General features: G+C 42.4%; 1 protein-coding gene across 4 annotated transcripts in view; it reads right to left on the bottom strand.

Moving 5' to 3' along the window:
• Positions 1-3,196: 3,196 nt before the first annotated feature.
• Positions 3,197-15,587, bottom strand: part of LOC120805828 (ral guanine nucleotide dissociation stimulator-like) — a 59,713-nt gene continuing 47,322 nt past the window's right edge. For 3 of the 4 annotated variants that reach the window (XM_040156437.1, XM_040156436.1, XM_040156435.1), the window contains exons 9-18: positions 13,097-13,174; positions 12,580-12,666; positions 12,439-12,471; positions 12,042-12,163; positions 10,785-10,880; positions 10,396-10,600; positions 10,014-10,088; positions 8,729-8,995; positions 8,297-8,411; positions 7,259-7,434 (exon numbers count right to left, since the gene is read on the bottom strand). In XM_040156437.1, the coding sequence (XP_040012371.1) occupies positions 7,259-7,434; positions 8,297-8,411; positions 8,729-8,995; positions 10,014-10,088; positions 10,396-10,600; positions 10,785-10,880; positions 12,042-12,163; positions 12,439-12,471; positions 12,580-12,666; positions 13,097-13,174 (1,254 nt within the window). Of the gene's footprint in view, positions 7,435-8,296; positions 8,412-8,728; positions 8,996-10,013; positions 10,089-10,395; positions 10,601-10,784; positions 10,881-12,041; positions 12,164-12,438; positions 12,472-12,579; positions 12,667-13,096; positions 13,175-15,587 lie in introns of all 4 variants that reach the window. The other variant, XM_040156434.1, reaches the window with a different exon arrangement.

Here is a 15,587-nt window from a genome sequence, read left to right on the forward strand (position 1 = left end):
GCTGCAGATACTTTACAAATGTAATATTTTTCGTGCAGAATATTTGAAGAGCTGATTAAACACGATGCACTGTAAAAATATGGAGCTCAAATTAGAGATGAGACGAGCTGAGTAAATAAACTATTATTATAGTAGTTGCCAGTTAAAGTTATTTTTCAGGTAAAAATGTGACGACGTGCTGCTTTTGAATTATTTTAATAATTTTGAGGTTTGGATTCTTGGTTGTGAAGGTGTCACTTTTTGAGCTCTGGGTAATCCTGACGGCATTTCTCACTTTTATCTGAAGGTTTACAAACCAAGCAATCAGTCAGTTAATCAAGAATATTCAGGAGATAAATTGGTAACGGAAATAATCATTAGTTGCGTACATATTTGCTAATAAAAAATTATAATCTCATGTTCAACTTAATCAATAAACAGTCGATTCACATTGGTTTTTGTATCGTGTTGAGATGCAGCAGAAGCGGATTCCTATCTTGACTCCTGAGTCTTAACACGCACAGAGGAAAACTCTTTAAATCAACTAAATCTGAGCGAGAGAAAAGAAGAGTCATTTTACTTTTATAAACTTAATGTTTATTCGTATATACATGAATATATTAATCTATAACCAAGAAAGGAGAGAATGTACAATGCAAAACACAATCTCTATATACAAATCAATAAATAAACAAAGACGTAATCAAGGACAGTTTTGTATTCTACATAGGTTTTGTGTTCTTGGGAAAGGTAGGAAAAGTAAATCATAGAAGAGACTGCAGTTAGAAAAAGTTCTGATATCGTTTGTTAAAATGGAAAATGGCACCCGAGCACGGTTCAGGGGAACAAAACAAAAAATAAAATAAAAATAAAACACACACACACCACGCCAGCTGGTTTCCAGTTTTTAGTTTTTTTCTTGTAAACGCAGCCTTTTTTGTTCAAACTCGCACAGAATCAGGTCAAATCACAAAAGGTACGTCATGTCAACACGAGTTTACAACAACACACAGACCTCATCAGCACAGAAATGCTCGCAGGGCATGGAAATTCAGCTAAAGTTCCACTCGTTTGCCAGCCAGGCGGAGAATACGAGCGCGCTTAGATTAGAGACGGAGCTGCTGCAGAAACCCCACTGTTCCTGAAACGGACTGGTTGACATGGTCTTGGCTTCTTAATTACAGGACCGGGAGTCGGAAAGTTTTTGGTCCAAACAAACACTACAGAGAAGGAACTGATGCTGCGTTCAAGCCGTGCTGGGAAAAGTCTGCTGACATTCTCTATTTCTATCCTTGTCAACAAATGTCCTGTAAAGGGACAGAGCCTGATGTCTCTCATTCCTCTGTGTCACAGCGCTCCGCTAGTGTCCAGTTCTATTAAAAACACACCAGAGACACACTGTTGCGCTGGGCGGCACCTTCCTTCATCACCATGAACACACATACAACCAGCGTAGTTTATTTCGACGCAGTCCCACACACACCGTCCCGATCCCCCAGTTACCCACTAAGCATGAATGAATTATGAGCCAGTGGTTCCCCTGGACACACACACACATGTAACAGGCCCCCCACGCCTGCTTTGTACACGAGGAGCAAGAGCCACAGATTGAAAGACACTCTTTTTATGCTTGGTGGTTATTGTGTGTGTATTTTTACTTGCTTTTTGTCCACGTGGTCGCTCTGCCTGTCTGTGTAGTAATTTAGCGTTGAGTCATACTTATTTTGTCTCTCCTCGCAGTCCTTTTGCATCTTTCTGCCTGTTTTGTTTCCATTTTTTCACTTGTTTTGCGTCACTTTGTAATGATCTGATTAACGTTCCAACAAGCCATATTACCAAGTCCCTTACTAATAGTTACTTTGCGTCTTTTCTTGGGATTTGTTGACGATAAGGAAAATAAAGAATGGTGCCAGCCTACCCTTTTAGGAAATTCGTCTTACTCGGGAATCTGAATCAGCTAGGGGCCATCTGCGACAGATAATGCTCAGCTGCAGCGTTTCTTGGCAATAAGGAAAAAAGGGCCATAGCAGATTTCGCGACCATTATCTATGGTCAATGTGTGTCATCAAATAGGAGACACCAGAACACCTTTATTTGCTTTTTACAGATACCGTGGTGCATTCGAGGTCCAGCTGCTATGAAAGAATGGAGGAGGAACCCTTATATAACACAGACAGCAAATGTCTAAATACTCCAACAGAAAAAATAAACTGCTCTGCGCCGTGTGGATGAATGTTTGCGTAACTCCCTGTTGGGCGTTCACCAGAGATAAAGTGGTTTTTTAAGTGGTTTTCATCCCTGAAACATCCAGAAAAAAGGAGCAAGAAAAAATATCGGGTGTTAAGTGTTGACCACCAGTTGGAGGAAATATATACAATATTCAAGAAGTTAACAGTTTAAACTAAGTAGAGTTTTTCTTGGTGAAGCATTCGGGGGTCAAAAACTCACCACACTGTCGAAACAACATTTCGTGACCGAAACTTGGTTAATAAAGTGAGCGCGAGCCGTCGACAGCGTGCAAGGTTCTTCGTTTCCTTCAAACAACCCAGCCACAAATTTACTACTTCACGTGTAGAGTTTGTTTGGAACGAAAGCCCGGTTTATGGTTAGAAAGCTGCTGATTTTGATGGCAGAGCTGTTTGATCCTCAGAGACACATAAACATGAAAAGAAAAAAAATGGGTTGTTAAATCCGTGAAGGTGGAGTTTCTACAACAGCGTCATCTGCTGCTCCTGACAAACATCTTTGCTTCAAGTTTCTCAGACAACAGTCTAATTCTCCACAGGGCAAAGGGTCCAGAATTTTTTTTTTCATAGTGTTCTCACCCTTTTTTGTTTTCCAGAAAAATGCGACAACAGTAAACATACAAACTTGATTTTTTTCACTGCGGAAGGCAGAGGACTCATCTGTTAAAACCTTTTTTTTCTCTCTTTCCTTGTTATTTTTGGCACATGTAGGGTCAAGCCTGCTGCCTTCGCTGCTCGCCCACCGGGGGAGCGAAGGGCGGACGTTCACTACGACACCGTTAAGGGGATGCGAGACGCTATTTTTTAGTTCACAGTGCTCGACGTGACGCGCCGATCAACAGGCAGAGAGGGCAAAGTGAAAGGGTCGAAGGTCACAGTGTTCAACAGCGAGGGATTTCGTGCCACAGTGGCACGAACGACAGCCGGACGACGTGCTTCCTGCCGCTCATCACCATATTGCTTTCGCAGGGTTTTTTTTTTTTTTTTTTTGGTGCTTCATTCATTTGATCGTTAAGAGAATTATGAACTTCATGCACGTGAAAATAACAACAGAACAAAAAAGGCAGTACGTGGTTGAAGCGCAACCCAGGCGAATTTAGTGTTTTGTTGCTGTGATATGAACAACTCATCAGGAAAAATCCAACCTTCGATATTTAGTCATAAAGTCTTTTTTGTGAGCTCTCTTTCCCTGAATGAGTGATGTCCTACATTTCCCAGAATGCTGTGCAACAGCAGAAAGGGTGTGAAGATTTGGCTGTTGATCAAATTGACGGTTTGCTCAACCCCTTCCCCCATCACGGCAGTTTTGGATTAGCACGATTAGCACGGAGTTGTAGTGACAGAGATGCTCTAGTCTTTGTTAGCCTTTCCCGAAGTCTAAAGAAGGGTTTTAAACACTGGAAGCGTACGCGACCTCAAAGTGTTTTCTCTTGTAACGTTAAACTGGGAAAAAACGAGTAAGTATATGTAGGCTAAGCAGCCAAACATGGATATGTCCGGACAAAATTACAATACATTAAATCTTTCCTTATCATACCTGTAATATCAAGACTAAGAGCTCTTAGGTTACTTTCCAGTACAAGAACAATCCTGTTTCTCTATTTCCACTTTATCTGCTCCAGAGGCCCGGCTGAGATCCAAAGGGCCCCGAGGCTCCGGAACAACCTGCGTCAGTGACATCTTCTAACATACTTTTATCCTGTCACGGTCTTTTTTGAGTCTTTACATTCCTTTTTATTTCAGTTTTTATCTACTTTTAACTCTGGAATCGGTTTCACCTTGTTGTCATAATATCTAACGACTGTGATTTTCATCTGGTGCCCTGTGTGAAGCTCTCTGTAATTTGACTACTCAGCCACTGTTTCGGAAATCGAATCAAAGAATTTTGATGGTGAATCTGCCCACGTTAGCTTTTGATCTACATATGTGCCTGAGCTCGACGGACACAGCAAATAAAAGGGGTTGGGGCTTAGCCAATGGTCGAAAAACGGATCATTTGGCAGTGACTGTTGTGTGCAAGCAGAAGAGAAACTGTGCACAATCCAGAAAAAGAAGCCCTTTAACATGAATGTTGAAGTTTTGCAGCTGTTAGAAATATCTCGCTGTGATGTCACTTCATATCCATAGGAATGAAAGAAATGTGATCCTCCGAAAATGGAAAGTACATCATCCAAAAACGTCTATTTAAACAGTGATAGGATGTTGTTAGGTTGGATTTTTCCTTTAAACGCAACAGATTCGAGGACAGCACAGAGACAACAGTTTGCTCCCTCGTCGTCGTTCATCTGGACACCTACGCACGGCCTCACTCAAAATCTCTTCCCGCTCCACAGTTTAGGGAGCTTTTCTGTATTCTGACAATTTTTTGACTCGTTCTCCAAACGCTCAAATCATCAAAAATCCGTCTTTTCCACACCTACTCTGAGTCAGAGCCCAGAGAGGAAACACTGTGCTGTCATCGCCGGCACGTAAACCACAGCTGACGCGGCGAGAAAACATCCTGCAGGATACATCCGCAGGACTCGTTTGGCGCGTCTCAAACACACAGGCCTGTCGTGGCACATTTGGAAAAGTGGTTACCGGTGAACACGAGGGATGAGCCGCCGTGTTGGAAGAGACTAGACCACAGTCTATCGCTTCTTCCCGTGCAGTGGTCTGGTCCCGGGTTAAACTAAAATATCAGTTTGCCTTTACAGAAAACTTCGAATATTGTCTTTTTGTCCTCACTGACCACAGCCAGAAAGAAACCCGGGAATCCGAATATCTTGGCCGTGTTGCTTATTTTATGTAGCCGATATTCTAATAATTGTCTATTGTACCCTAGAGTTTCTCTAGTGCAGTAGTTTGGGGGACTATCCTAATATAAAACAATGAATCTGAATGCATACTACTGAATGGATGCAGTAGGCCAGCCTTCACTGCTGCTAACACTGAAAGAATTTCATGGCAGCTTTTAGTGGCTTGAACGATCAAAATGTTGCTACAGAGGCTTCGTCAATAGAATACATGTTTAACAGATGATGAATACTTTAACTTCTTTGCTATTATTATGGTCAAATTTGAATCATCTTAAACATGATTGATGTATTTTTAGAAAACCTGTTAAGGCTGGTGTACGGAAGGCCATTCCTGCCATAAAGGGAAAAGATTTGAAGAAAAATGAGGAATAATAACAAATACTCACGGATAGAGCTAAAACAATTCGTTGATTGAAAAATTAGTGGATCAGACAATGAAATATTCTGACAATTATCAATTCATGGTTTGGATCCAAATTTTTCAAGCAAAAAAAACAAAGAAAACCCCTTATATGATACTTTGTGTCCAATAATTTTGATTTTCCATTAACAATTTTTATCGTCTCCTGTCATATACAACAGGAAAGAAGGAAAGAACAGGAAAGAACTCTTAGCTAGTAAACGTTTGAATTTTTGCTTGAAAATGTTGATCCACTATTCAATTAATCAACTAATTATTTCAGCTCTAACTTTTTTGTCCCATTTCATCTATTTTTTTTTTCTCTTCCTGTCATAAATGGGTTGTTGTTCGAAAGCTGAAAAAAAAAAAAACGTCACTTTCTGAAAACAGCAAACATGGCTAACATCTCACTCAGTGGGAATCACAGATGTTCCAGACGTCTTCCAACGTGGCGGCCGGTGGTCAGGAAGTAGTGAAAGCAGTGAAGTGCAGCTCGTACGACCTCTTCAGAAAGATAATTAGCAGCACCATAATCAGAGCAGAGAGAGATGCAGAAAAATGTACAAAGCAAAATGAAAAAAAGTGTTGATATCGCGACGAGTCTACTAACAAAATCTCATGGTCCGTTTCAAAAGAATGCGCTGTACTGCACAGTTGGCGTTAATTGATATTTACACTTTTTGTTGTTGTTGTTTTTGTTTTCAGCTCACTTGTTCTCCTCTCAGAAACTGTCCCAGTCAAGCGCCATCACAGGACTGCCACGTCCGTCATGGTGTAGTGGTTACGATTCATTAAAAAAGAAAAAAAAACAAAACAAGGAAAGAGTGGCATGTGATTCATGGCTCTGCCCACTACCATGACTCCATCTCAGACCGCTTCACCTTTCGTTTTTTTTTTCTGTGTAACATGGCAGCGTTCAGAAGTTAAAAGAGTTCAGATTCCTCCACGTCAGTGTGGCTGGTGTTAAAAAGCCGACATGAGAGCCAGCGTCCGAGAGCGGAGAGCCAAACGCACAGCGCTGCGGTCCCAGAGACGCCGTCGACATCAGGAACCCTGGGGCGAGACGGTGAAGGCGGCGGCACGCTGACGGCAAAAGTTCCCTGAAAAAATAGAAACACATCTGAGCGCCCGGCTGGTGCACACATCTGTGCGAGCACACCGTGGCTTCGGGTCGTTCATGTATGTACACTCCATGCCAGGAGGGGGCGTGCATGAAGCCTGCGGAGGAAAATACAGGGATAAAGGCTGCTGAGGGATTAAAAAAGTGTTTTCTCGAAGGTGCAAAAATCCTCTCGTGAGCGAGAGGCTCGAACAATAATTTCTGAGAGCGGACCAGGTGTTGCTGTTAAAATGTAAACAAAAGGTAATGGACCAGGAAATGAAATGGATCTGCTTTTCCCCAAGCCGACACAACCAGTCACATTACGCTGGTGGAGAGTTCGACTAGTTCCGCCACCAAGCAGCAGTGCCCGACCCCAGCGCAGCTGTCTTTCCCCACTAACGTGTTCCTTTGCTTTCATGAACTTGCAGCATCACAGAAACAGCTTCTACGTGGGCGTTTCCTGCGACGAACTCGGCCTCTGAAAATCTTCGGATGGTCCTGGTGACACGACAGCTGTTACTAAGTGCTAAGGTGCTCCTCTGCTTCCTGCTAGTTCACAGACAGGCTGCTTGGTCATTTCTCCTCTGGCATCTCAAGTCTTTGTCCAAACCAAAACTCAGATACTTCAGGTTAGTTTCCCTCCGACAGGCGAAAACAGAAATGTTTCTTCTGAGGAGAGGAGACCAGAGAGGGTCAGGGGGGTGAAGGGAGGCAGGAGGCGGTGCACATCTCCTCAGAAGATCCCTTTAGCGATTTTCAGTCCCTTCTGTTTCATGCGCGGTAGCGTCGAACTGGCCACGTTCTTGGCCCGCACCGGCCGAGCCAAGCCACGCTTCTTCAGCACAAAGTCGTAGTTGGCAGTGGAGTTCATGGCGTAGAAGACGTTGGCATTGTCGGGGATCCGCAGCTCTACAGAGGAGAGGAGAGGCGAGAGAGAGAAGGAACAACACAGAGTCGGTCAAAACCAATCTGGTAGAAATGGCCACAATAACAAAAAACGTTTGTGTCGGGGGTAAATGCCCTTTTTTTCCAGGGTTGGTGCAGATTGATATATCCAACTGATAACAGGCTTCATATGGAAAAAACAAATCTGGTATCAGATTCCGATTCCTCCCTTGCACAGCTGCAACAACGACAAAAAAGGGGAAACCTGTGACAAAATTTCATGTTCTTGGCAACAACTGATCTCTTCCGGAACAAAGACATTTTCATTTAAAAGATTCCTCCCTTCAAATAAAAATACGTGTATGTTCACAGAGACTTAACCAACATCCCGGGCCAGATCTTGAGCACTGCACAAGTCTAAAACTCAGACCTGAACTCAGACCACACCTGAGTATTTAAAACTTGACTGAATCCAACTGGTACGGCCGAAATTCCAAGGCCCAAACCCACGGATACAGACGATTGGCACAGTGGGAGAGAAAAGGAGAGAGACTTCTCTAAAGAGAGACCTCTTAGTCTTAGAGACTTCTCTAAAAGATACATTTGGTGACAATCTCGACAAATTTCCTAGACCAGAAAGTCTTACAGACTGGTGCGTTGGATCCGAAACTCCAACTGTAAAGGAACCAAAAAATCCTGACCCTGTCCTGAATTTTCTGCTTCTTTCATAAATATTTCAGTTACGTACAAACACCACCCAGGCCTGAAGCTTCACGCAGTGAAACGGCACAATCTCAGCCCTGAAACACAACACTTTGCTGGGACCTGTGGCCTTCAGACTCTGTAGCACAATTCTTCAACGCCGTGTGTGGTTTTTAGCGTCTACCTTTGTCCTCAGAGATTTTCTGCATCAGCTCGTAGTCCTCCGTCTTCTCTCGCTCCAGGTTGTGTTTGATCATGGCCTTCCTGATGACGACTGGAGTCTTGTCTTGACTCGTCACCTGAATCAAGGGACAATCAAGTCTCGACGTTTAATCTCAATTTGTTAACTGAGACAAATCTACAGAAAAACTGACACATATCTCGAGACCACAAGAAGCACAACTGGAAGAAAAATGGGACTCATCAGTTTAACTGATGGAAAAAATGTGATTGACTTTCCCAAACGGTTTTTGTTGTTCGTTACTGAGATTTTTTAACGTTGCAAATCTTTTGCCGGTAAAAATGTAAGTGAAACAAAATTGGAACAAATCTATAGATTTTTAAAATGATCTTTTGATTAATCCCACTAAAGAATCAACACGCTCGGTTTGCTCACCAGGATGCTCTTGTACATGTTGCCGTTCTCCACATCTAGGCTGACCCTGATGATGCAGCAGTCGTCGACCTGCTGGTTGTACAGCGGCAGCGACAGGGTCGAGTAGTTCGACACCGCCGACACCGAGCGCTTGTGTGAGCGGGAGGCCGACAGCGGGGTGGAGGAGGAGACGGAGGAGGAGGAGGCGCTGCTGGAGCCGGAGGCCGAGCCGGAGCTGGAGCCCATCCCGGAAGTGTCCAGAGACGACAGAGACGTGCACTCCCAGAACTGAAAAGGAGGAGAACAGAGGAAGTGCTCAGCTTTCCATTATGGGAATCAAATTACTTTTGTGATTAAAGAGGCAATCAGCCAGTTTTCCATCTAAAGATTAGTTTACTTGTCACGAGTTCTACTCAGTCTGTTAAAACTGTTGTATAATGTCTGATGTCTAACAGAAAGCCTGCACTGGAAACTGGGGCTGTGGAGTTTGAAGAAACCGGGCTTTTACGGAGCAGGGAGGGTCTAGTAATGAGATGATACCTAGTTGCGTGATGGGAAATGTAGGATTCAGCGTTTTTCTAACTTGATCCATAGTAGGGACTAAAAGTCAGGATATCTCTGCCTCGCTGCCTCCTTTTTCACCATATCCCCCATTTTAATGGGACTAAATTGTGTACTGCTTTACCGATTATGCTTTAGACGCTAAAATATCAGACAACTGTGAAAAATTCCCATCAAAATGTCACAGAACCTAAAGGTGACAGCTTCATGACTTGTTTTTTCCAAAACCCAAAGAACATTAATTTGCAATGTTAAAAAACAGAAGCATTTCAGAAGCTGCAACCAAATAATATTTAGTATTTTTGCTTTGCCGGGTCGATTCATTTTCTCTCAGTCAACTAATTGTTTAATTGAGTAATCGGTTCAGCAGCACCAATATTCAGACCGTGCTAAAGTCAGGTTTATTTTGCATTGTTAGCTTGTTGGCATGCTAACATGAAAGAGTGGGAAATTTGATGAGCTGGTGGCACAACATAAAAAAGTCAAGTCAGTCACCAAAGTCAGTGGGACTCATCCTCTGGGGACCACAAATATCTGCGAAAGATTTCGTAGCAATCCATCTAATAGTTGTTAGGACATTTCAGACTCTACCCAGGGTGACAGATGTGTCAGACAGATGTATCAAACACTCAAGAGCAAATTTAATTACAGTTGAATATGGTTTGTGTGTTGTCACGGTGCCATCTATAGACATACCGTATCTGATCAAGGATAAAAACGTAAATAAAAAAGTAAAACAAGTTACCGTTGACGTTGTATCTGCTGCTGGAGCTTCTCTCCCCAAAGCAGAGACGGTAAGTTTCACCGAAGGAGTTGACGTCTAGAAAAGTGAAAAATAAAAAACAAACAAACCCAGAAAGCATCACCAAACAGCCACACAGGAGGTGTGAAGCAGCTAAATTTAACCGCACAGGTTAAAGTAAAGGCTCTGGAAAATGCATATGGTTACCTGACCAACACAAAGTCAAAAACAAACAAACACACACACACACACACACACACACACAACACACATCGGTGGAATCCACTAATAATCCGACCACGTTATCACCAGTATCGTTTGCTGGTATTCAGTATAAAATACGTTAATTCTTGTAAATTTTCACGGTGACATCTTTCTTCCTCACCTTTCTCTCATGTCCTTCAGGAGAGTCGGACAAGAAGCTGGCGTTGACGTCCTCCAGGTCTGAGCCGCTGGAGCTGACGGAGGTGACGCTGAGAGCGTCGCCGCTGTCCCCCCCGCCCCCTTGGTACGGTCTGTAGTGTGAGTGGTCGAAGGACTTGGAATGAGATCCTGCGGCGCCGCCGGAGCTGGCCTCCGTCAGCTGCCGGCTGGACATGAAATAATAAGAGGAGGAAGAGTCATATTTCCATTTCCAGAAAAAAATCATCCTGAAATGAAATCGCTTAATGTTATGGTATAACGTGAGTTATACGGCTTATGTAGAACAAAATGTCGGTCCCTCTCTGAGCAGCGCGTTCTCTACCTCACTTTTGATCGACACTTGTCACTTACTCGCTCCAGCGTTTCATGATTCCTCCGTTCTTCTTGGCTCTGAGCGTGTTGCTGGCCGACTCGGACAGAGGCTCGATCTCACAGGACAGGTTGTAGCTGCGGGAACAGGAAGTCAGGATGAGGACAATGCTCATTTGAACTCATCTCAAGGATAAGACAGGACGAACTAGTTATTAAACAGCCATCCTGTCAGTGCTGTGTAATCGCTCTGTGACGAAGTGATAACAGGTGAGTCCGGCTTTTTTGCTGAGAAATAGGGAGACGTGTCGACCTGCGCTTCAAGGAGCCCCTGGTTGTGTAGTCTCACATTAGCCCTAACCCAGGCCCGTCATTACATTTTGTAAACAGTAATTAAGCTGTAGGAGCGAGCTGCAATTTTTCCTGTTTTTGCTTTATTCTCGGGAGTCAGGTTTCGTGAACCACAAACTCATCTTTATCTTAATCTCTTAACTGTCTTTAGCATCAACAATCATACATGACTGGGATGTTTTTTTATGAAATTTTATTTCAACACTCACTGGTACCCATGACTCTTCATAATTAGTCCGAACTGGTTCAGTCCTTCATTTATATCCTACTAGACAGTCTGAACACCTTCATCTTCATTTATGCCCTGGTGATGTGGCTAAGTTTTCATTTAGACACAGAAGAGCAAACTTTTGTGTTGTTGATCATTCATCATCTTTGTTTGCTTTTGGGAATCATCTTAACCAGACATAATTAACTTTCCAGTTAGAGCGTCTCTTCCTGGTTTTCTTTATTTTGCAGTGATCCTTCTATCCCTTATCATTTTTTATTTAATGTAACTCTGTTTATTTTGCCTGGAGTTCTTAGGAGAAGCTTTTTTCTTCCTACCTCTCCTGGACAAACTCTTGTTTCCCTTGGATTCACGTATATCAGAGAATGTGTCTATAAAAGTGTGTTTGTACATATGTGAGTGTCTTTGTGTACATCTCATTTATTTAATCATAACTGTATTTTTTAATGTGAGAATAGATAGTGGAAGTCTTTTATCTTGGTGAGTCAGGCAATAGATTGTATTATTTGTTATTTTGGTCCTGATTCGCCCTGAATTCAGCTGCTTCAGTTCATGGTCACCATCACCTTTTTGAGGTAATAACTTCTTTCACCTCAGACACAAATCTGAGTGTTGATGACCCTGAACTTTAATGTTGTGATCCTACCCTGTAGACAGAGGCCTAACAGCAGCAGCAGCACCACTGAATAAAATGGCCGAGTATGAGCCGACCGACTGACCTCTCTGCCTCGCTGAGTTTCTCCACGCCTGCGAACCACTCTCTGAAGTGGCTGTCCTGAGTGAAACTGTAGTTGTTGGAGGCCAACTGGAGCAGTTTGATCTGAGCAATCACCTCAAACTCCTGCGGGTAGAGAGCAGATCAGGAAACAGGTAAGAAAAGGAATTAGCTCAAATTAGCAGATTTTAATTTGCCTGATTTGTTTTTGTCTGTTCTGAGCTGAGAGATGATTTCCTATAGGCCTTTTTGAGATTTACTTTTAGGTAACCTGCACAAATATTTTCAAATCTTGTTTCTGAGTTTAGTAGTTTTAATTTCTTACTGCACAAAAAATTCTGTGACCTTTGTTCTGCTATGGTCGTTAGGTAATTAAACCCAAACAAAAAGGTTTACTTTACCTTTCTTCTCTTCTCAAAGTTGATGAGACCACCCTAAAAAGAAGGAAAAAAAACCATGAGTGAATGTTATTTAAAATGTAAAAAAAAATTTGGAGAAAACAAGTTATCATGGTATCAGCTCGTGCTACGCAGGAGTCTGACCTCAGTGTAATCCTTCATGGCAGTGTCCATCATCACCAGGTCTGTCAAAAAGGTCCCCAGGTAAGGAATGGTCCCCTGCATCACTCCCTGTTCACAGAGGGAAAATCAGTGGAGGTCACCATGGAGGCCGAGCGAGACCACAACCCTCGACAGACACTTTGTAAATGCAGAGTAACAAGAAAACTAAAAATTCTCTTGGAAATTTTTCAAACTAAGTAAAAAGAGTTACCGTTTCCCCTCTTTGTAATTAAAAAAACTTTTGGTGAATATGAAATAAGTACAACTAACTGCCAAAAGAGTCGAACATTGTGTTCACCCGTGAACTGAACAAATTGCAGTGACTTCACTTGCCAGCAGATGGAGCTGTTGGCACAAAATGTCTGATGTTTAGTGCCCGCAGCAGGAGGCAGCTGCCAGGATTACAGGTGTGCAGGTCACTGATAGATAAAAGATTTGATTTGGTTTATTTTACCACTCATTTAAGAGATACCCCTGTGTTTTTGTTCCGTGGACTCACCAGGTCTCTCTGCTGTTGGTGTCTTCTCTGCGCTCGCTTGGGGTTGATTTCCAAAGTTGCAAACTTAGAAGTGCCCTCCTAAAGAATAATAACAAACAGGCCGTCAGTCCATCCTTGTTAAACACATGTAAAGCTGAACTGCAGCTCCTCAAATCCTGTGTAAAAGGTTCCCGTAATTCACCTATAGGGCGTTTTTACCTGCAAACATCCCAGACACATCTCAATAAGAACAACAGGTAACACTTTACAGGTCCCATATTTTCAAGCTAATTTAATGGAAACTTTCCTCACAATTTCCTAAAATGTAGCGTTTAATTACTAAGATATTTCAAAGACAGGCCAGTGTGTTATTGACACACTGAGTGTTATCTGCAACAGTTATTAAGAATTAGCTTCATACATTTGGGTTTTTAAGAAAAAAATAGGAAATTATTACGTAGTCAGTAAGTGAAAATAGCTCATTAACAGACGTATCCGAGTTTCTATTCTGTATTTTGATTCCTCACGACTTTGAGCTGCCACACGTTATACATCTGCTTGGTGATCAGTAAGCCATTCATTTAAGTGATGTTCATGCTGTATACTGGTCGAACTGCGCGCTGACCTGTAGTTTGCAGCCACAGTGGAAATTCCTTAGATTTGTGATAAAACACACTCCATCCTCTAAACTTTCACCAGTTGTACTTACAAACATATTTCCACCACAAACCAAACCTGTAAAATAAAGTGACTCAGCGAGGCACGTTTTCTTTCTAATCAGAGATTGTGGATTTTTGTTGGTCTCTCTGTTTTACTTCTTAAAATGCTTTTCATGGCCCCAAAAGTGCATGAAAGTAAATGAGTACCAATTTGACCGAACGTTAGTTGAATTTTCAGATGAGTAAAAAGCATTTTCTGTAAATAGAAAGAATGAAAATGAACATAACTGTGACCACATTTTTTTTTGTTGTTGCTGAATTTCAGCAACAAAAGACGTCTGAGTAATGTCAGAGAAAAAGTGGGAGAAAATCCAACTCTGAGCCTTCCCAGTCACATTCCTCAGAGTGATGTAACCCTGAGAGGCCTTCCGCAGCCCCGTGTAACTCAAGCTGGTTGAGTCGAGTGAACGCAACCTGGCCTGAGCAGATAGAGCGAGAGAGAGAGGTGACGCCCTGAGGAGTTCATTTACACGGGCTTCAGACCAGAGCTGTTATCTTCACCTGCCAAAGGTTCCTCCCTGTGACGTCAGACGGGATTCCCTCTGAGGCCCTGTGTGTTCACTCACATTGGCAAACGTCTCAGGCTTTAGAAATAGGTGATAACAGATTCACCATCTCGTCTTTATTTGGAAACACTGAAAAGATATTTAGTGTCTACGTACAATACAGTTTGCAATTTACACCTCATCAGGGCTTTTTAATGGATAAATCTGGTGATGTTCTGTATTTTCTTAATATCCACAAATTCCAAAAAACAAAAATGAACATATCCTATTACCAAGTATAGTGCGTGCATCCAAAGCCTGATACATCTTCTTCCTCTGAGCCTTAGAGCTCCATTGTTCCCAAAAACCATTAAAAACACATCAGTGGGCCACACTGTTGCACTGGGTGACACCTTCCTTCATCACCATGAACACACACACACTGTAGCTTATTCTGACTCCGTCCCACACACACACACACACACACACCGTCCCGCTGCCTCAAAAAACTCACTGCAGCACAAAATGTGTGAGAATCCGCCGCTGAAAGTAGTCCCTAACAAATGCTCTATTCCCTCCTGTTTGGTTGATAAAAACTAAAGCGAGCAGCTGTTTTAGGAATTTACTGAGCTTTTCTGGAAAACGAATCTATATATTTGTGACGCATTTCAAAACATTAATGTCTTGGGTGGGAACCAGTGGGCTTGAGGCAGAGAGCCCCGGTCAGTATAGAGAAGTCAAGGTTTTTTCGGTTTTGGTTGGTCTTCGCCGAGCATCAGGTAAGAGGGGTTGGCGATGTGGATAAAGTCCTCTATTGTGGTAAATGTAATTTTACATAACAACGCCGATATTTATAGTAGGAACAGGTTTAGATGTAATAACCAGAAAGGACTGTCTGTTTTTGGCGGATCTAGGCTATTAAATACCTGACAAGTCAAGTCACTACATCACAGTGAGGTAAAACTCAGATAAGAATCCAATATCAAATGTGGTGATTCCCGGGCAAGTTCTGGGGTTGTAAGGCGTGTCTTGTCTCCATGATTTCTAAGCAGATTTATGGGTGTGTATTTGTGATGGACATGGGATATATTGATATCCTGAGAGTGTAGGTCATACTGAAGCTAAGAATACAAGCATCATGTCTGTGTGCTCAGATTTGACTGAGCTATGACTCAGAGAGCAGAAGAGGTAAGAATTTTGACGTGACCGGATATATTTATGTGTTCACGCCTGCTTAATACTGCTAAATAAAAACAAAGCATTTTTATCATTGTAACATTTCGTGATGCTTCGTTTGTGCTGAAATTT

This window comes from Xiphias gladius, chromosome 19, assembly GCF_016859285.1.
Source record: "Xiphias gladius isolate SHS-SW01 ecotype Sanya breed wild chromosome 19, ASM1685928v1, whole genome shotgun sequence".
In the NCBI taxonomy this organism is placed as follows: Eukaryota; Metazoa; Chordata; class Actinopteri; order Istiophoriformes; family Xiphiidae; genus Xiphias; species Xiphias gladius.